Raw genomic sequence first — 21,509 nt, forward strand, 5'->3', positions numbered from 1 at the left:
GGGCAAGGTCAGGCAGCCGAGGTGGGAGAGCCGTGTCTCGTGGAGCACAGGTCTTCTGGTGCTAAGCTCTTTTCATTAAAACACAGATGTTCCCAGCAGGGCCGGTGCTGGGAGCCCTGACTTAGTGCAGATGAAACCCGCACGCAGCATTCCCAGGAGGGGCAGGGGTGGCGAAGCACCGAGGTGCCCTGCGGGCACTAGGACCGAGTGGATGGGGCTTCTCGGGCACCCCCCTCCCGGGCTGCTGCAGTGGTGGCTGCAGTTCCTCCAGCACCCGGCCTGCTGGCTTTCCAGGAGAGCTGTCCACACCCCGGCTGTCATTTCCTCTTTTTTTTCCTTGTCTGCTTTTCCCAGTTGCTTTCCCTTTCTTTCCTGCCTCTCAAGGAAATGAGAAAAAGGTGAGAAAGCCAAGAACACAGGGAAACTTTCTCTTACTGCTTTTGCTGTTTCAAGACAGAGAAGTTACACCCCCCACACACACACCATCTCCTTACGTTTCCTGCGGTTTCTCATCTTTTATTCCCCCACTTTCTTCGTGGGCCTCATTGGTGGCCGTGCTTTACTCCCCTTCCTTCTGTGCAGCGCCCTAGCGGGTACAGGGCAAGGGGACGCTCTTGGCCCCTGGCTGCCTCCCGGGTCCTCCTCCTCTCTCCCCTCCCCTGCCCCTCCATGTGCTCAGAGCTGCCTCGGGCCTCAAGCTCACCCCTACTGAAGCTTGTCTAAAAGAGCTTTGGGTTTAGGCAGATCTGGGACCGCCATCCACCAGGTGGGGATCACATAGCTCTTTCTGGCTTTGGTTTGTCTGACGATAATAAATGCTACTCAAAATGCTTGACCTGTGTAACCCACTTAATCCTCAAAGATGCTACAAGGTTAGGGCTGCAGTTCACGTTTCCCACGTGAATTAACTAAGGGGCAGAACATAGTCACACAGATAGTAGGTGGCAGAGCTGGGATTTGAACCCCAACAGTCTGGCTTCTGAGTCTCCAAACAGTCCTTGTCACGCTTGGTCACTGGCAGCGGTTTCTATCAGTGGGTCATGCCCCCTCCCCAACCTCCCCACCCCCGCCTGAAAATGCTGCCTCCTGCCTGACTCCACACCTCCCTCCTCCCCCCACCAGATGCCGGTGCAGCTGACGACAGCCCTGCGTGTGGTGGGCACCAGCCTGTTTGCCCTGGCAGTGCTGGGTGGCATCCTGGCAGCTTATGTGACAGGCTACCAGTTCATTCACACGGAAAAGCACTACCTGTCCTTTGGCCTGTACGGTGCCATCCTGGGCCTGCACCTGCTCATCCAGAGCCTGTTTGCCTTCCTGGAGCACCGGCGGATGCGGCGGGCAGGCCGGCCACTGAAATTACCGGCCCCATCGCGGCGCTCGGTGGCCCTCTGCATCGCTGCATACCAGGAGGACCCTGACTATCTGCGCAAGTGCCTGCGCTCAGCCCAGCGCATCGCCTTCCCCGACCTCAAGGTGGTCATGGTGGTGGATGGCAATCGCCAGGAGGACGCCTACATGCTGGACATCTTCCACGAGGTGCTAGGTGGCACTGAGCAAGCTGGCTTCTTTGTGTGGCGCAGCAACTTCCATGAGGCGGGGGAGGGTGAGACGGAGGCCAGCCTGCAGGAGGGCATGGACCGTGTGCGGGATGTGGTGCGAACCAGCACCTTTTCATGCATCATGCAGAAGTGGGGAGGGAAGCGAGAGGTCATGTACACGGCTTTCAAGGCTCTTGGCGATTCAGTGGACTACATCCAGGTAAGGGTGCCTTTACCAGGGACGCGTAGACGGGTGGATGTGTCCCGCCAGCTGGACATACCATGCAGGAATTTGGGGTCCAGTCTTGTGTATATCTTTCTCTGAACTTCAGAAGGCAGCAAGGCAACTGCTGCTCTGAACAGCAGTCCCGGGGTTAGAAAGACCTGGGATGGATCCTGGCTCTTCTGTGACTTAGCTCTGTGACTTTGGGCAGGTCCCTGGTATGATATCCCAATACTCCTGAGAGCTAACAGGTGTGTGGCATTTAATTCGTACCACACACCAATGTAGTTGTTTTATACATATTAGTTTATGTATTTATTTGACAGAGCGCGAGAGCACAAGCAGGGGAAGTGGCAGGCACAGGGAGAGGGAGCTGCCCAGAGCCGGGAGCCTGATGTGGGGCTCGATCCCAGGACTCTGGGATCGTGACCTGAGCCAAAGGCAGACACTCAACCGACTGAGCCACCCCAGGCACCGCCCATATTAGTTCTTTTAATCCTCAAAATATTCCTAGAGGATAAGTCCTGTTATTATTTCCTCCTAGGTGACCTGAAGCACTGAGAGGTAAAGTAACTGGCCTCCTGTCACACAGCAGTAAGGTGCAGAGATAGGGTGTGAGCCTAGGCGGTCTGTCCGCGGCCTGCCCGGACCCACTGTGCTGTACTGCCTCACCATTGGTAACATGGGGATAAGCTTCTCCATGAGGAGGTGTGGCGAAGAGCAAAAGAAATCCTGCTCCAAAGCACCCAACCATTGTTTTAGTTATGGGCCAGAGGGCTCTACTCTACCCAGTGTCAAATTTGTGTCTGTGAGGTAGAGAAACACCTCAGTGACTCCTCCCCCAGCTTAGTTCTGCAGCAGTCTTGGCAGGACCAGGACCCTGAACAGGTCTGCCCAGCTTTAAGTCAAAAAGGTCATTGACACCAGGCTGGAAATTTTATGAGGTTGACACAGTTAACATAGTTCCCAATTTTCAAAGAACAAAACCTAGAAATAACTGATTAAAAGCTCACTTACTTCAGTACCAAGGAGAAACTGTACACAGAACCCCAGATTTTTTTTTTTAGATTTAAAAAAAAATTATTTATTCATGAGACACACAGAGAGAGAGAAAGGCAGAGAGAGAAGCAGGCCCCATGCAGGGAGCCCGACGTGGGACTCGATCCCGGGTCTCTAGGATCACACCCTGGGCCAAAGGCAGGTGCTAAACCGCTGGGCTACCCAGGGATCCCCAGAACCCCAGATCTCTGGTCATGCATCCACACCGTCCATTTCTCTCTGCACATGCCAGAGGGTTTTGCCTACCACTTGCATGAAGAGCGGCTATTGTCGTAGCCCACCTGTGTACCAGCTCAGTCTGGCTGAGAGCACGTGGGGGATGCCAATGTTGAAATGTTCTGTGCCCACCTCCAAGTGGCTTGCCACAGACGTTGTAGTTGGCTTTTTTGAGAGTTGCATCCTCAAACGAAAGGGTACGTTGACCTTTTTCTGCCTTCCTAGGCCCAAGGACCTCCTCAGCCTTGTAGGGAGGGATGTTGAGGCATTTGATGCCACAGCTCATCTAAGGTCAAGAAACCTCTAAAGCTTTCCTGGACACTTGGAAGGCACGGGAAAAGCCCTTGAGCCCCTGGCACATGCTCAAGCCACAGGGACTTTGTCTTCTCCTTTAAAGCACAGAATTCCCCACAACTTGCCACACATCTTCCTTTACCGATCATTTCCTGTGTCTTCCTTCTGGTGGATCAGCAAATAGGCTCACACACCTGAGCCAGCCTTCCTTGTTACGGCTCCGGGCTGGCTCACTGCCTGCGGCAGCCTGGGCTTCAGTCACGTTTGGTGGATTTCCGCCTGTCTCCAACTGCCCTGCGGTGGGTGTGTCGCTCCCTCTGAGGGAGACGGCCCTGCTTCAGCCAGTGGGGAAACCCAGGCAGCCACAGAGCTCTAAGTTCCCTACCCCTGCTGTGTTCGAAAGACATTCCTGGAATGAAGGAAGCTAAGCGGCATGAAGAATGGGTTAGGGTCAGGTCAGAAGTAGCCCTGAGACTGGCAGCACCGGACAGCCTGGCCCGTAAGCTGAAGAGGCTCTCCAGGGCCCTTCTCCCAAGGTGTGTTGGTGGGCAGGTAGGAGGGAACAGGTGTGATGGATCCCCCTCAATCTTTTGCTGCTTGTTTATGGCCACCAGGTCTCTCAGCATGGCGAGAGAAAATCTGGCAGGGTTGAGGTGTGGGGGGGCAGCCCCCTACCTGCAAGCATTAGCAACTCTAGTAAAAGGATTTTAGGCTTTTGCAGAGCAAGGTTTAGGCTCATCTGCGGGTACTGTTCTTTGCTCTGTTGTTCTGCCAGTGGTTATCTGGGTTTTCTGTATCACCTCTGTTACTTTCTAGAAACCAGACCAGTCAGCCACCAGGGTAAGTGTTCATAGTTAAGGTTCAACCAATAATGGAGCCACCTGTTAGAATCAGACCATGAAGCTCCCTAGGGAAGGCGGGCAAGTGAGCAGGATTTGATCGAGGCTCTGGCTGGAGGTGGCTATTGCCAGCCTCCGTGCTCATCCAGAGTAAATCCAAGTAAATCTTGGTCTAAGAAAAAAAAAAAAAAAAAATCTTGGTCTAAGGTCCCAGAGGCCAGCTCCTGCTGCCGAGTAGAATCCAGATGAGAGCAGCTCTTAGACTTACTTAGAGACTTGGCTAAAGGAGCACAGAAGGGGGGAGCCACCTGGGGGAGGGGAGGTAGCCTGTGCCGGGGTAGACTCATCCTCCAGGTTGTCCGAGAGACCAGAGGCGGAAACTGGGAAGCCCACGTTAATCTAGCAGAGCACTTCAGGCAGTAGTCCCGGGCAAGTCAGTTCTTGGCCTCCTGTGGAGCATCTGCCACGGGGTCTAGCCACTGTACCTGACCTCTGATTTCAGCGGGTACCACCTTTCCCCCCAGGGACTCCAGGGAAACGTGTTGAGGCCATTTTTGTGGAGCCTGGCTCTACAGGGGCTAAGAACTTGCTGGGTGCTAAGCATTTCTCCCTTTCTAGGCCTGACACCGAATCTCCAAGGTTTCGCTCTCAGCCCAGTGGCTGTTAAGCCTCGTCTCTAAACTGTTTTCCTTACTTTTTGTTATTTACCTCACCTTTTCTATTTAGCACAGACCTCTTTGCTAGTGTCTGGAAGTGAATCCTATGAAAGGTGGTCGTGTCCCAGAAGCAGTGAGCAGCGTGTGGTGTACAAAGGCCCAAGGTCAAAGTAGGCTGACCATGCACTCCCTCTACAGGTTTGTGACTCTGACACTGTGCTGGATCCAGCCTGCACCATTGAGATGCTTCGAGTCCTGGAGGAGGACCCCCAAGTAGGGGGAGTTGGAGGAGATGTCCAAGTAAGAAATAACCAGGGATTCCTGGGGGTGGGTCGGGGGTGGGGCCTAGACTCTTTCTGCCTCCTAATCCAATGGATATACCTGGGAAATAAGCATCTTGACTAGTATTTTGGAGGGGTGTATGTGTGTGCATGCGTGCGCGCGCTGGGGTGAGGGGTTCTTCTTTGATAGTTTTCACTAGTATCAAAGTACTCACCTGCTACCCAATCCCTTTTCTGGGCTTTTTCAACCTGAGGAAAGAGAAAATCACTAAACAGGTATACAGTAGACGGTCCATGCTGCTGGGAGGGGCTCAGTATTCTGAGACTACTGATCACAGAGGGTGCTTCTTTTTGGGGTGGTGGTGCAGCAAGCACCTCCAAAGCTGGATGCTTGAAAAACACTTGCTCTTAAGGAAGCTGCACGGGATGGTAAGAATGAAGCAATATGGCAAGATTAAGGGGCCAGATCTTCTTCCAGTGGGTACCGCTGCTAACACATCAGGTCTTCCTGAGAAGCGTTCCAACTGCAGAAGGGTAAGGATAGATGGCTGGGGTGATGCTGTGCATCCTTCTTAAGCTCTCTCTACCACCACCACAGGTTGTTTGTGGAGCTCGAAGGTGGCTTTTGCTGCTAGACCTTCCCTAGGACAGTCAGTGCAGACGACAGTGAGGTGCTGGGGAGAGGGACTGGTTTTCCAGCTCTGGCCAGGTTAGGACTGACAGGAATTTGAGCAATGGGCTACAGAACTCAGGGTAAGGAGGCCTCACGCCCTCGCATGACTCCTGGGACTCCAGTCCTCAGGTGAGGAGGTCCAGCATCTCCGATTCCCTTGCAGATCCTCAACAAGTATGACTCGTGGATCTCCTTCCTGAGCAGTGTGCGGTACTGGATGGCCTTCAATGTGGAGCGGGCCTGCCAGTCCTACTTTGGCTGTGTGCAGTGTATTAGTGGGCCTCTGGGCATGTACCGCAACAGCCTCCTCCAGCAATTCCTGGAGGACTGGTACCATCAGAAGTTCCTAGGCAGCAAGTGCAGCTTTGGAGATGACCGCCACCTCACCAACCGAGTCCTGAGCCTCGGCTACCGGACTAAGTATACAGCACGCTCCAAGTGCCTCACAGAGACTCCCACCAAGTATCTCCGGTGGCTCAACCAGCAGACCCGCTGGAGCAAGTCTTACTTCCGAGAGTGGCTCTACAACTCTCTGTGGTTCCACAAGCACCACCTCTGGATGACCTACGAATCGGTGGTCACAGGTTTCTTCCCCTTCTTCCTCATTGCCACGGTCATACAGCTTTTCTACCGAGGCCGCATCTGGAATATTCTCCTCTTCCTGCTGACGGTGCAGCTGGTGGGCATCATCAAGGCTACCTATGCCTGCTTCCTTCGGGGCAACGCAGAAATGATCTTCATGTCCCTCTATTCCCTTCTCTATATGTCCAGTCTCCTGCCAGCCAAGATATTTGCCATCGCTACCATCAATAAGTCTGGCTGGGGCACTTCTGGCCGAAAAACCATCGTGGTGAACTTCATTGGCCTCATCCCTGTGTCCATCTGGGTGGCAGTCCTTCTAGGGGGGCTGGCCTATACAGCTTATTGCCAGGATCTGTTCAGTGAGACGGAGTTAGCCTTCCTGGTGTCTGGGGCCATCCTGTACGGCTGCTACTGGGTGGCCCTCCTCATGTTGTATCTGGCCATAATCGCCCGGCGATGTGGGAAGAAGCCAGAGCAGTATAGCTTAGCTTTTGCTGAGGTGTGACATGGCCCCCAAGCAGAGTGGGAAAAGTGCAATGGGCAAGGGAGGGAAGGGGAATGGAAGAGAAAAGATGGGGTGGGAGGGAGGAGGGAGTCTTGTTTTTGTTTCTTAATGGTCCAAAGGACAAGTCTGAAGTGCAAAGAACGGTGACTGTACTTATATGGTCTAGGGCAGTTCTGCTATCAGAGGCAACACCAATTCCAGCTCGGGGCAGAGACTTGTTTTCATGCCGCCCATCTGCTTGCCTCTGCATGCATGGTGGCCTCTGGGAAAGATTCCACTTCCTCCCCCAGGATCCAAAGGGAACCCAGAAGTGTGCTAAACCAGTAAGTTCCAATCAGTGGCAACTTCTGATAGGTAAGTGACAGCCTGTGGGGAGGGGTTCTCTTAGACCATCTGAACACAATCAGAGATGGTGGGAGAACTTCCGAGAGATCTGGACCAGTTAGTAATGTGTCCCCCACCCCCACCCCCAAATCTAGCTATCAATGCAATAAGATTGTGCCTGAGATACAAAGGCCCAGAAGCCTGATCTTTGGGCATCAGAAAACAGGGTCCAGGAATGGTGCTTTTTTATGTGACATACTCCATTCCACATCTCAACATCCCAAGGATGAGCCAAACTAGCAGGGAGTTAGCACTGAACTGCTTTTAAGTGTATGTGTATATATATATATATGTTAAAAATTAGTTTGCCAGCAGGAGCAAAGATGGGTGGTGGTGCTAAAGGCCATGGGCTATCTGGAAGCCTTGGGCCGAATGTATCTCACCTGGAAACTGTCCAACATCTAGATGCGCCTGTCTGTGATCTCTGCTGGGGAGAGGAAATGTTTCGGTCATCTACCAGGAAGATTAAACCCCAACACACACAGAAAGGAAGTGAGGGCTCAGGTACTTCACCATGTATACCCCTGAATTCCTCTCTCACACTGCTCTGAATCTAAGACCGCCTCCTCATCTTCTTCGAGGTGATGCAGTCACCTCTTCCACTCTTTCTCATTAGGTAAGTTTTGCAAGGTGCAACTGAGGCAGAGCCTGGGCTCTCCTAGGCCCCTCTGCAGTAGGCAACCCTGCCCTCATCAGGTGAGGGGACAATGATTAGGAGCCTCTGACCAAATTAACCACAATCTTGGAACTGCTCGGACAGATTCCTTAGCAGCTGGCTAAGGGTGCAGGACTTGCAGGCTACAGTTCTTGACAATCATCGCCAATGAAAAGTTTTTCAAGGTTCCCTACGTGAAGCCTCACATCCAATCTGGTCAGCTTTGAGACCACCCATTCTCAGCAGCTTCTCCAGGGAATTCTTACAGCCAAGTTATGGATAGTCATTATCGCACCTGCTTGCTACTTTGCAGAAAACAAACTCAGAGATGGAACTGGTTCCTAAATCCTAAGGTTCTTCCTTTCTCACTCATGCCCCTTGAAGCTTTGATTTTTCTTCTGCTTTGGGGGGGGGGGGGTGAGGAAAAGGCATTTTTCTAGAGATTTACAATCGAGACTATTCTCAGCTCATGGGTTTGAACCCTGGGATCTTGACTAAGCCTTTGATTTGGGGGTTGCTTACTTGCACGTGTGCCTGTTCTTTCTCCAAATGCCCATTCCCAGCAGGGCCTGCTAACCCCTCAGAACCAGCACTAAGGGAGACCGTGGTTGAGGGGGCAAGCCTCTAGTGTGCCCAGGTGCTTCCTGCCAAGGAACAAAGTGTGCTCTGAGCCAGACTGGCAAACCCTGGTGCTTTCTCCCATCTCCCATGAACACGAGGGTTTTCCAGGCGCAGCCAACACTGCTGCATCACACAGACCTCAAGCTTCTGATAAGACCGCTGGTTGGTGCTGGGCCCAGCCCATGAAGGTTGGGAAGAGGCAGCAGGCATTTGTTAAAGGCAGCTGTTCCAGGCTCTTCCGTGTTTTTGCTGGCCAAATAAAGTATTTTGAGCACCACAATAGAGGAAAACCGGTCAGCCAAATGCAGAGCTCAGACTTCACTAAGGGCTTTTCTTCAGCTTTTACTTGAACGTTAACATAGAATAGATACCTGGATGGAGAACTCCTGGTTGTCCTACTGCCCGCTCTGCCTTGCACTGTGGTTATCAACTTTGCTGACATCAAATGTAGGCAGGTACAAGTAGTAGGCTCACAACGTTTGACCTCGACTGGTTTTTCTAAGTTATTTTGTACATTTTTCAGCAGCGAAACCAAACTGGGTCTTCAGCTTTATCCCCATTTCTTATACGGGAAGAGCCTTTATACAACTGGACACATTTTGGTTTTTCCTCATTGAGAATTTTAACCCTTTTGTATTCTTTCTACAATAATTTGTAAACATATTTATTTTTACTTTTTTTTTTTTTTTTTTTTTTTTACTTTTCAGGCTGAATATTTTATACTGCACTTATTTGTCAAAATAAAGATTCTCACATAATGCTGGTTATCTCTTAAAATGCTTCCTCCTTGTACTTAAGCTGGGTTTATTCTAGTTTCAAGAGAGGTCCTTGGGCTAGAAACAATTTTGTCATGATAGCTGGCAGTGGGATGCCTGGGTGGCTCAGTGATTGAGCATCTGCCTTTGGCTCAGGTCATGATCCTGGGGTCCTGGGATTGAGCCCCATATCAGGCTCTCTGCAGGGAGCCTGCCTCTCCCTCTACCTATGCCCCTCTGTGTGTCTCATGAATTAAAAAAAAATCTTTAAAAAAATAGTTGGTAGTGGAAGTCCAACAGGGTAAGTGGTCACAGCTGCCTCTGGACCTAGGGAATACAGCAGGCCCACCTTGTTGATGTGCACACCTCTGGTGGCTTAACTTTTATTGTTGAAGATGGGCAAGATCTCTGGTGAAATCACTGGCAAATGAAGGAGTCCTAGCTCAGCTAAAAGTCAACACTTGCTTCCTCGAGTGACAGCATTTTACCTGGCAGATAATGAAACAACGAAAAGCAGTGGGTAAAATTCCTTTCCTGTGGGAAGAGAGAATAAAATGGAGTGACATCGGCAGCCCTCTCATCCCATTTATTAAAGAAACGGTAAGAAAAGATACAATGCAGGAAAAACACCAACCATCCTTTCACGTCAGGCTGAACGAAGCACAGTGATTTCTCCCCTTAATCCCCCCACCCCCACCCCAATATTCCCATATTCCCATCCACGTCAGTTTAAATTTTGAGGTTCTCTGATCGGGAGTACTAGTGGAGAGGGAGTTAGATGAGCAGTGGAGCCTTGATTCTGGCCTCCTCTAAGTCCCAGGAGAAGGAAGCTGCAGGCCCAGTCAGTCAAGCAGAACGTGTATCTGGTGGGTCTCTGAAGTGGTTGCCCACCTCCCTGTTCTGTGTTCAAGCCCCCAGGGAAAGGTATGGCAGTAGAGGATGACCAGGTCCAAGCTGCCCAGGTCAGAGCTGCTGAAGCATGGTCCGTTCACCAGCACATTTCTAGAGAGCAGTGAGCTGATTCTCCAGTGGTGAGCAGGGGACTACATATGAATTGGGACCTGCAGGCCAATGTATCCCTGAGGAAAAGTCCACACGAACAATTCAAGAAACTAGTAAGAAACAAGGGGCAGAAAGCTGTGGGACAAAAGCACAGCAGGCTTCTGGAGGACCGGTGATCCTTTATCTCAAAGTCAGGATCATTCCCACCTGCTGTAGTCCGTCTCCCACAAATAACATTTCACCTTCAGTCAAGAAAGAAGCAGAGGAAAAAGATGGCTCATCTGAACTTGAGCCCCAGCTAGGTACTTCGGACTGTAGCTCCACATCTACCCTTTTACTTAAAACACAGCCCCGCCCAGAACCACGGTACTTGAAAACCAAAATGGTCCTGGAAAGAAAAAGGTGTTTAAGGGGGTAACATTCCATTTGGGTACATTGTAGCCATTGGGCCCCCTGGTCTGGGGAAAGCAGCTGGGTTTGTGCCAGGGAGGCTCCCCACTCTAGGAAATGGGACCAAAGTCTTGCTTACAGGGCCATTCATCCTTGGAAAGGAAGCTGGGTTTAGACCCAGGGTCCCACTTGGCCTTGCAAAAGGAGCTGGGTTGATACCCACAGGGCCTGCTGGAGAAGAGCCCAGGGGCCCAGGAGCTGACCTAGGGAAAGTAACCTGACCAGGGCCTAATGGGCCAGTAGACCTTGGGAAGGCAGCAGGGCTTGGACCCTGCAAGCCACTGGCCCTTGGGAAGTTAGCTGGGTTGGGGCCTAGTGGCCCAGAAGTTCTTGGGAAAATTGCTGGACTTGAGCCCTGGAGGCCAGCAGACCTCTGGAAGGTAGCTGGATTTGAAGCCAATGTGCCAGAAGACTGAGAGAAGGCAGCAGGATTGAGCCCTCCTGAACCTGTCCCCCGTGGAAAGGGATTAGCATTTACCCCCATGGGCCCAGCTGGCCTTGAAAAATGAGCTGAATTGGGACCTATGGGGCCGGGAGCCCTGGACATGGGAGATGGATTTGGCCCTGGAAGGCCAATTCCCCGAGAGCCAGGACCCGAGTTTGGGCCTATGGGGCCAGGTACTCTTGCCATAGAGGATGGGCTTGTGCCCATGTTTCCAGAAGCCTGTGAGAAAGCAGCTGAATTTGCTCCTAAAAGACCTGCTGCTCTTAAAATAGGGGCAAGATCTAGGCCTTGAGGTCCTGCCATTCTTAAGTTAAGACCAGATCCTGTGCCCAGAAGGCCACCCGCTCTGGTATCCACATTAGGACCTGGGCCCAGGCCACCTGCCCTGGGGTTGGGCCCAAGGCCTGGGCCCAGGCCACCTGCCCTGGGGTTGGGCCCAAGACCCGGGCCTGGGCCTGGAAACATACCCGACCTCGGAGCAGGGTTTGTACCAACGAAGCCTGATCTCAGGTTAGAACTTGGTCCTGGTCCCAAGCCAACCGGCCTAGGATTAGGAGGACCGTTACCAGAAGTCAAGAGGACACCTGTTCTCATGTTGGGCCCAGAACCAGGGCCCATAGGGCCACCACTTCTGGGGTCAGGACCTGTTCCTAGGAGACCACCTGCCCTTGGGTTCGACATAGGACCTGGCCCTGGGAGACCCCCTAACCTGGGGTTAGTCAGAGGCCCTGGGCCTGGAAGAGCCCCTGCCCTAGGGTTCAGAGATGGGCCTGGGCCTGGGCCCAAGAGGCCACCAGGCCTTGGGAAAGAAACTGCACCAGCGCCAGTGGGATTCATCCCTCTCGGAAAAGAAGCCATGCCTGGGTCACGAGCACCAGCAGGGAAAGGTGCTGGATTTGAAGCCAATGAGCCTGATGAAGATGGAAAAGGCGATGGGTTCCTTGGAAATGGGGCCAGATTTCCACCAAGAGAACCAGTTGCCATAAGAAAGGGATCAGAATTCATGCCCAGTGGGTGGCCTGTGTTCAAAACAGGACCCCCCTGTGGTCCCAGGGAACCGTCGAGCCGTCCTCGAGGTGGCAACTGAGCACGAGTCCAAGGAGTTGGCCGCTCTCTAGGGAAAATCCGGGGTTCTTTCATACTTTCTTGGGGACGTTGGTGATAATGGGCTTGGGGCGAGTTTTGAAAAGGATCTTGTTTTTGATGAGTGCTGTCACCAGGTACTGAGTGCCAGTCTTGCAGCCAAGCTCATCACAGTCCTGCTCCCCAGGAGTGTGTTTGACAAGGACAGCAAAAGGTTTCTCCAGATGGATGATTTTTCCATACAGGATATGATGTCCCACGATCAGCACAGGGATTCCCTTTGGCAGAATAAGAATGAAATGCCTGAGGTTCAGGGCAAGGTAGTAACATGCAGGGGCCTTCTAGAGATGCTCTTGGCAAGCAATGCTGGCACCTCCACTCCCTGGTACGGCTCTACTGCTGTTGAAGAGCCACACCAGACAACCACCCTCGTGCCCTTTTTACTCTTTCTAGCCCCAAGAGAATTTCCACTTTTGGGGACTGTTGACTTTTCCAGATTCCCCAAAATTAAACTTCCCTGCTGCTGCAGGGGTTGGGGGAGCACAAGCAGATAGCTTAGATTAGCTAGACCTCGCATAACAAACCTGAGGGCAGTCCTCACTCTGGGTCCTGGGAGCACCACCTTGGTGTAGCTTGCTTTCCTGAGGCATTAGGCAGGGAAAGAAAGGTCCCCTCACCTCAGTGGTGTAATGTAGGTCTCCCAGGAGGTTTCCAGCTAATCCAGTGCTGTAGCGAGCCTCGATCTCCCCCTGTAGCTCCATCAGCACCCATTCTGCCAGGCCTCCAGCCCCAGCACTGCAAGCAAAGGGCTGGCGGTTACAATATTTTTGAGGGGTGAAGGCTGAATAGTGTCCTACACCACCATTCAAGGCCCAAAGGAACTCTTTGTTGAGCACACAAGTTTTTGGGAAATTAGGCAGTGCTAGGCACTGAACTACAGATGAAATGCAAGGATATGTGCAAGACGCACCTGAGGACCCTGATGCTTCCAGGAAAATGTCAAACCTATATAACCCTACTAATTCAAACTAAACAAAAAAGTGTCAAAATGTACTCACCTGGAAATAACAATTTGCACCATGAGCCTTCCGTCTTTAAAAAGCAACTGAAAGCAAGCTGTAGAGGAAAAAAAAATTTAGGATAATAGTAACAACAGCTAACATTTACCATGTACTATGTGTGAGGCATTTTTCTAAGTGCCTTAAGACAGATTTTCGTTTCCCTAACAATGGTATAAGCTGCAAATATTTTTGAACTGACACTGTATGTACGTTGCTTAAGATCACCAAGATTTAACAGTAATATAGAAAGTTAACAGGTGTTATAATTATGCTCAAGGTCATGTACTTACTAGTCAAAGAGCCAGAATTTGAACCCAAAACATATAATAGCGCCCACACTGCTGACCACTATGCTAACCTGCCTTTCTCAAGAATGTTCTTTTTTCTATCCTGCATATTTCTAAAAAAACAAAATTAACTTAGATTTTACTTTTCCCTTTGGTGATGTTATAAAATATAAACCTCATGTCTAACACTTTGGTTGTATTTCAAGATTCAAAGGACCGCCTCTAACAAAAGCCAAGAAACAAAAAAGACCTTCAGGTAACTTTAGTGAATGAATGGTAAGCGGATTTTTAACGTGACTTTCAATACGTGCTTTACCATCTACTTGGAAAGACCCTGACAATCAACTTTCATTTTATGCAACAGTACCACCTGGTGGCAAGTTTGGGGTACTCTAGAAGAATGGATTAAAATATTTTTTGCCTGAAACAACTGGCTTCATTAGTCTTTCTCGGAAAGATAGATTCATGGGGAACTGAGGGGGTGGGGGATCAAAACTACACATTCTGTATAAGTCCTTCCAATGAATCAATGGAACTTAGGGGAAAGTTATTAGTCCAGTGTTTATCAACTGTAGTACTGTATGTTAATAGATACAATTGTGCTCAAGCTTAGCAAACATTGGATTCAAACATTAAACAGGGTTTTTCATTGGTGTTAACCTTCACTTTGGATCTCCAGGGGAAAGTACATTGCCAAGAACCTTACAGGACAGCTCTGTTTTTGAGCACTAAATATACTCTAGGAACATAAGGTCAGTCAATTCACCGGTCTTCAAATTCAACTATAAACAATAGCTAACTTTTTTTTTTTTAAACTATGAATCAGATGCTGTACACGCCTAAGAACCTAGGTCACTTGTCTTTATCTACACTCCTAATCAATGCACTTCCAAAGGAGAAAACCAAGTACTAGTGAGAATGAAAGGCATCAAAGCATCAGGTGGCACAGCATACATGGAAGAGCTGGTCAGAAGGGCAATCAAGAAAGCATCTGTAAGTCAGACCATCTGCAGCAGCACCACAACTGGTGCTGCTTGAGAACAAATACACAAGGCTTAGGAACCAACTAAACCAAAAGCACTGTTAAAATTCTTCTAAGGTTTCTTGAAGTAGAAAGGATTACAATTTAAAATCAGAAGACTTAAAGTCAGGTTCCAGCCTGCAAGTGCAGAACTCTTCACCATGTCATCATACACAAGTCACTTAATGACCATGGGGCTAGTACCTCAATTATCTGACTCATTAAACTACTGTGAAGACCACATATATGCAAAAATGCTTTAAAGACAGCTATTTCTTTTAGAGAATGGAAAATATACATCAGTATTTCCACACTATAATTTTGACTATAATTTGGAGAATGGTGGGTATATTTTAGCCATGAATCAAAAAAGACTCAATAACTAGAAGTCAAAGAGTTTCTAAAGGTTAATAAATGCATACAGATTAAAGTGTTCTTATAACTAAGCTTTTGATGACTGATAATACACTCTATGTTCCTTGATAGATGTAATTATAGGAATATATAGGTGGTTTCTGAGAAGCGATTAAGTGTTCACAGAGATACTCGAGTTCTAGGAAGGCCATGGCAGGGAAGGAAATCAATCTTTAAGGCCTTTGGAAACATGTTTGAGATGAATACCTATGGACCATTTAAGGGAGATGCAGTAGTATTTTCAGTGCATTCCACATTTCCTGAACAGCCTCCTGGTAGAAAAGGAATTTGTAACAGTGGCCCAAGTGGGTAAAAGGAAAACATGCCTGATAGCTGGGTCAGAAAAGCTATACCTGCATACTAATCCCCAGCGCTTGTGAGTACACAGCTTTACCAACTTATACAGTAGGCCCTGCCTTAGTTTACCTCTCAATACTGGCAAACACCTACCAATACTCCTGAAAATAAAAATTCTGTGGCCTACAGCTTCACCATTCTGCTGCTATACCTAGTCGACTGGTAAAAGCTTGTGCTAGTCCTACTGGGATGCTGCAGATGTGAACACAAATGAAGTTCACACCCACTTAATTCACACCAAGAGTCTAGTCCACAGGAACCTGTAGATTGGCCTGGCTATGTTTACCTACATAGGAGTGTATTTACTAAATTAGTAAGAAGTGCAGAAGGCATTCCTTAAGCAAATTTTAAAATTCTACTTTAGGGGCGTTTGGGTGGCATAGTCAGTTAAGTGTCCAACTCAGGTCGTGATCTCAGGGTTGTGAGATTAAGCCCCACATGAGGCTCCATGTTCAGCACGGTATCTGAGATTCTCTTCCTCTCCCCCCACCCCCAACTCATGTGTGCTCGCTCTCAAATCTTTAAATTTCTATTTTAATGCCTTAAAATAGGCAATCACCTGAATTTAATTATTCCTTTCCTTACTCCTTGAGATTACTATTCTAGACAACTGTTCTCAGGGCTAGAGTAGGCAGGTATACCTGGGCACATCATTGAGGACACACCTGATGGAGCCAACAGGGACTGTGTATCACACTTAATGTGGAGTTGACTAAAAAGGATCTGACAACATGCAGCCCAACCTGTCCCTATACCCTTGACAGTAGGCAGGTAGTAGGAAAATGAAGCAGTGAGGCAGTACAATACAAATCATGTCCTATCAACTATAACAAATGTAACATTATGATAAATACTTTCTGTACAACAAATTTTCTAAGTCTTCAGTCTCAGCTAATTCCAACAATGAAGTAGAACAATTTCTACGTTTGTTCTAAGATATTGCTTATGTAGAAATTGCAGATTAAAAACATTTGAAGACACAGCCTGAAAAATACACTCTAAAAGGAGTCCATGGAAGAGCCTGCCTGGCATCTCTCTCTGAGTCTTGAGTTTAATCCCAGATTGGGTGAAGACCATCTTATTTATCTCTAGTTAAGAATAATAATTCTAAATTGATAATGTGTGTAACTGTAGAGCCAAGGAAAAATTTCTCTGATATTACTTTTTGAAAAACATTTAATTGACTGTACTTCACAGTGGAGTCTCATAGGCCACACTGGAGTATGGACCTGGAACAATGGCAAAGTGGGGGGAAAAACCAAACCTCTTTCTCCCGAATTTCAACCCCTCCACCCCCATAGCTCAAAAATGGGGAAATTTTTTTCTGCTTAATTTTTCTGGGCTTTCACATCACTTAACAATATAGTTTTGTATTCCTAACTTAGTAACTTTAGCTTTCTAAAGGAAACACTTTTTTAAAGCACTTTATACATTCTAATTAACACTGGATATTTTCTTTCTTTCTTTTTCTTTTTTAGAGCCTTTTTCTGGGGCTTCAAAATGTCTAGAAATGGTTTGCCCCAGGTCATCCTGTCTTAAGACATGGATCCAGTCTGGAGATCCTAGGTAAAGTCACACTAATACTTCTCAGGACAGTGGTCCAGGTAACTTCAAGACCCCTGAACAAACTATAGCGCAGCAAAGAAACCAGTATTCTTAATACCAATCCAGAGCCACAGTGGAGCCCTACACAAAATTCAGAAGAGTTAACTGGAACAGTATCAGTCTGGGCACTTCATAAATACCTTATTTAACTGTGGTTTGACTTCTATCCCTATTTTGAATGTAGTTACAATTAAAGTCATTATCAAACACCTGAAAATCAGAGTGCAAATACAACTTAAGAAGAAAAATCCAGGCAAAGCATTATAATACAAAAAGCTTCATTTCTCCCATAGCTAAACTTTTGTGGACACTTATTGGATTTTCTCATTTCATCGTGAGAACCACGTTAACGATGTAAGCACTCTTATTCCCATTTTACAAATGAGGAAACATGCTTAAAAGAAACTCAAAAGTAACTGGGCACAGCTCTTAAGTGATAGAGGTGAGATGTGACCCCTTAATCCCTTCACTATATGGCCTCTCCAGCAGTCCTCTCCCACAGCTCCTGGCATACAGTACCTATGCATAACTTCTGACTGCTTTACAAATATTGGCCTTTCTCATTTCTACAAAATGGCAAGTGAGTAACCTACACAACTACAGTCAAAGTACCTATTACATCTCTGGGGTAGCCAGTCAAAAACAAACCTTTTTATCATATTCAATTAGTGAGATTTAGATTTTTTGAAATCCCTAGAGATCTACTCAATGTCACCTCCAGAATTCAATACTAGTATAAGACAAAATGAGCCAAGAAAAGAGGACATTCTTTTGTCACTGTTTTAATCTTGAACAAAATTGAAGTCTTATAATTTACTTTACAAACTGTTAAATGTTTAAGACTACTAATGTCTTACAGAAAACAGAATGAATGAGCAATGATCTTCAATAATGGTTAACTGTCCCCAAAATAGAATGTGGAAGAAAGTATAGCATGGATCCAAATAAACAGAACATACAGCTTTTCTCTGAACAAGGGAACTTAATAGTAATGACAAATAATTAAATTTTACTAAAGCTCACTAGTATTTTATAAATTTTCATTACAACCTTTCATCTTCTATTTTAAGATAGAGAATAAAGGCTTTAATTTTACAGTTCTTAATATAAAAAATTCAATTTTTTATTTAAAAAAATTAAATACAGGACACAAAATGTTTTCAAATTGCCAGACCAACACTTAGCATTTACTGAACTTTTATTCATTCCCAGAGACTGTTGTTTTGGAATGCAACGAGTACTCAAAGTAATCAGACCTGGATTTCTGTCACTTATCCTATGTGTGACACGGGAATAATCTAACCTTTTAGGTTTGTTTCTCCACCAATAAACTGAGCGTAAGAATGAACCTATCTCAAATGGTTGTGAAAATTTAATGAGGTTATGAATGTAAAGTCCTCAGCACAGTGCCTAAAATATGGTAAGCTTTTAGGGTCAAACTATGTATTATCTCTGGGGAACTTGACATTTTCTTACTATATGTCCAACAGAATGACTTAATGCTATATTATTAACGTTTATAGTGGACTAAAACATCCTACAAAAGCAGGAGGTTATCAGAGTAAAACTCAGCTTACATAATGGGAGAACGATTCAAACAGGACAGTCAAGGTTCACCGAACTGCTTCAAGAATTAAGCTCTGAAAGGTTTTTTTTTTTCCCTCTTTTCTCTAAAGACCACTACTTCTCTATGTGCCTTTCCACCAAATGAACAATTCAGGAAGTTTTCATATACAAATGAACACAGATTATTTTTATTAGCAGTGTTATTGTGGTTTGTGACTGAAGGGGATGATCTTAAGTTTCAAAGGGAAAATCTTATCTCCTGACAGGCTTATGTCATTAAGCACTAAAATGGTTTCTAAAGGAGAACCTTGCTTCCCTCCCAAAAGGGGCTATGGAGGGTAGGTGGAAATGAATGCTTCCAAACTTTTCATTAGTGAAGAGTGTGTTCAAAAACATGTGTGGATACTATGCATACACGTGGTACTTTCCCATCACATTTTAGGATTCCCATGATGGGGGGGAATCAATTACTGGTATTTGCAGACAATGGGTGGAAAAGATGGCTTCAGTCGATCTGAGTTACTCCAGTTTTCTCCATCTTCTGCTACTCTGCAGCCTCATCTCAACTCTCTTCCCCATCTTACAGCTGTGACCCCCTATCTTCCCCAAAGCCCCGCCTCTCTAGCCCTGCTGGAGGTCTCACACTACCCTGTATTCTCCTCCCACCGGCCCCCATCTTCACCCTCTGCCCCGGCCCCCTCCCATCCCTCCAGTTGGAGCTACAAACACTTCCTATGTCTAGTCCCGCCCACTTTCTGGGACTTCTCAATCCGCTTCCCCTCTCTTCCCCACCCCCTCCGAATCACCCCCAGAATTTCGCTGGGACTTCCTACCAACCTATTTAACCCTTTCTGCTCCCTCCCAAGGAAACTATCCTTTAAACTGCATTCCTCCACACCTCTCGCTGGAGTAATCTTCCAAACCGTCCACCCTCCTCCCAAAGATCACTGTTTAAACGTTGTTCTTCTACCACCCTCATTCTCCAAATCGTTCCCTGCTCCCTCCCTCTTCAACCTCAAGTACTTCGCCCCTCCAGAACCCCACCCCGCTCTTTAGTCTCTCACTCCACCCACAAAAGAACCTGGATCGCTCGTCCTCCTAACCACCCTCCCGATTGTCTCTCCCAGCGGCTTCCCCCCGCGACTTGAAACGTCCCTTCGAACAAACCTCAGAGCCCTATCCCCCACCCGCCTCCCACCCAGTCCCCCTTCTGATGTTCCCGCTACTTCCTGGGTTCCAGGTCTACCCCGCTCCCGCAAGCCTCGCGTGCTGGACTCCCTCCCGACCCGGGGAAGAGCCCCTTTCCGCACGTACCTCGAGGTTCCGGCCCGCGCCGCCCCCTTCTCCGTCCTCCGCCCGCGCTCGGCCACCCTTTCCGCCCTTCTCTCGCTCCGCCCCGCTCGCTCCCTTCCTTCCCTCCGCCTTCCGTCTATACACCGCTCCCTTCCCCCACAATTCCTGGCCCCCCCGCCCCGGGGGCCCCAGGGGCTCGCCCCCACCTCTGCGTGGTTCTCCTCTCTCCCCTCCCCCTTCCCGGCCGCCCCTCCCCCTCCCCCGCCCGCCGCTCCCCGCCCCTCGGCTCGCCATTCTTCTCCTCGAGCCGAACGCCCCACCCGGCCCCAGCTCCCTAGCTGCCCACTCCCTCGCCCCCTCGCCCCCGGCCCCGGCTCAGCCCTCGCTCCCCGCGGCCTCCCGCGCCCCCCGCCCGCGGCCTGACCTGCAATGGCGGCCGCCGAGCGCGGCGCCGCGCGGCCAACGGGCGACAACCGAACCTCCCGCCGCCGTCGCCGCCGCCGCGAGCACTGCCTGCGCACTTCCGGCCTTGCGCCGCGAGCACTTCCGGGGCAGAGCACGCGAGCGCGCGCGCACGTGGGGCCGCGGCAGAGAGAGGCGAGCCCCCGTCCGTCGGTGAGTTGGGGAAGGGGTACGAGAGGACTTCGGCGGGGTGCTGCCTGCCCCCGGTGACGCCGGTGGAGCTCGCGGTTCTTGGGCCGAGGCCGGGGGGGGGGGGGCGGCTACTCCGTAGATGCCCGGCGGAGTGGCAGCGCGCGCTTCCGACGCCCCCTCAGCCGGGCCGGGCCGGGCCGGGCGCGCCTGCCCTGCCCGCAGGTTCCAAACCCTGAGGGACGACGCGTGACGGGCGAGCCGGAGCCGGCCGCTCTCCTCGCGGAAGGTGTAGGCTTGTGGCGTGGGGAGGCGACGGTGACAGGCGCCCGGCTGAGTCCCGTCGCTTCCTTCCCTTGAGGAGCGCTTGGTTCTGCCTGCCCGGTCAGCCTCCCTGGCGCTACCTCAGAGGGTCTGTAATTTGCGAACTTAGCGTGCTGTGAAGTTAGGGAGAGGTGTTCGCGAAAATGCAGACTCCTAGTCTCCCCCTCCCCCCCTTCTCTCCACAACCGAGAGACTGGAATTCTGGAGCTGTGGAGTAGGACCCAGAATCCTGAGTTTTTCAAAGCCTTTTATCCAGATGATTTTAATGGCAGGAGTTCTGCGCACCTGACTCTGAGAGGCTGATTTAGGTTGCCAGTATTTCTTGCTTCTTGAGTGTTGGGAGGGGGGGGTTAGCCTCCTCTTCACAACTCCCGCCCCCCACCCCCGCCAGAAACCTCGCACAGAAAATAGAAAGGGGTACCTTAGTTTCTGCCTCGAATGCAGCTGGTTTGCACGATGTGCTTCCTTCCCTTCGGTGCACACACCGGATTACAGAATGAGGTTACGTTCACTCTTACCTCTCTTTCCCAGAGTACTTTCTTCAGGTAATTGGCAGGATTGTTAGGAGTCTGGGGCATGCTCTTCATGTATGTTGATGTTCTCATTTTTAGCTGAAGCATCCCGAGCTTCTGGAGATGGTTTCATAGCTCCTTGCTTGGGGTGTGAAAGCATCATTAACTAGATATTTAGAAGGGAACCTCCGTGAGACACAGTTGGACTCTTCCATCC

General features: G+C 49.3%; 4 protein-coding genes across 7 annotated transcripts in view; 2 read left to right on the plus strand and 2 right to left on the minus strand.

Moving 5' to 3' along the window:
• HAS3 (hyaluronan synthase 3) overlaps positions 1–11,224 on the plus strand; it is a 29,391-nt gene extending 18,167 nt beyond the window's left edge. For all 3 annotated transcript variants that reach the window (XM_072816465.1, XM_072816468.1, XM_072816477.1), the window contains 3 exons: positions 1,123–1,758; positions 5,024–5,125; positions 5,943–11,224. In XM_072816465.1, coding sequence (XP_072672566.1) covers positions 1,123–1,758; positions 5,024–5,125; positions 5,943–6,866 — 1,662 coding nt within the window. In that variant the 3' untranslated portion in view covers positions 6,867–11,224. The remainder of the gene's footprint in view (positions 1–1,122; positions 1,759–5,023; positions 5,126–5,942) is intronic.
• Positions 4,881–20,367, minus strand: CHTF8 (chromosome transmission fidelity factor 8). 2 transcript variants are annotated; one of them, XM_072816527.1, is made up of 4 exons: positions 20,290–20,367; positions 13,320–13,377; positions 12,846–13,056; positions 4,881–9,815 (listed from the first exon to the last, which is right to left on the minus strand). In XM_072816527.1, the coding sequence occupies exons 2-4, from the start codon at positions 13,340–13,342 to the stop codon at positions 9,729–9,731; spliced, it is 321 nt and encodes a 106-aa protein (XP_072672628.1). In that variant the 5' UTR covers positions 13,343–13,377; positions 20,290–20,367; the 3' UTR covers positions 4,881–9,728. The 2 variants fall into 2 exon arrangements, with proteins under 2 accessions (XP_072672628.1, XP_072672617.1); XM_072816516.1 differs by lacking the exon at positions 4,881–9,815 and adding an exon at positions 9,853–12,539 and having other exon boundaries at positions 12,939–13,056.
• On the minus strand, positions 9,853–12,318 carry DERPC (DERPC proline and glycine rich nuclear protein). The gene has a single exon (XM_072816490.1). The coding sequence runs from the start codon at positions 12,316–12,318 to the stop codon at positions 10,690–10,692; it is 1,629 nt and encodes a 542-aa protein (XP_072672591.1). The 3' UTR covers positions 9,853–10,689.
• The window catches only part of UTP4 (UTP4 small subunit processome component), a 36,013-nt gene continuing 34,833 nt past the window's right edge, over positions 20,330–21,509 (plus strand). The window contains exon 1 of the mRNA XM_072816455.1: positions 20,330–20,480. The gene's annotated coding sequence lies outside the window, so the exon portion shown is untranslated. The remainder of the gene's footprint in view (positions 20,481–21,509) is intronic.

Source organism: Canis lupus, chromosome 3, assembly GCF_048164855.1.
Source record: "Canis lupus baileyi chromosome 3, mCanLup2.hap1, whole genome shotgun sequence".
NCBI lineage: Eukaryota > Metazoa > Chordata > Mammalia > Carnivora > Canidae > Canis > Canis lupus.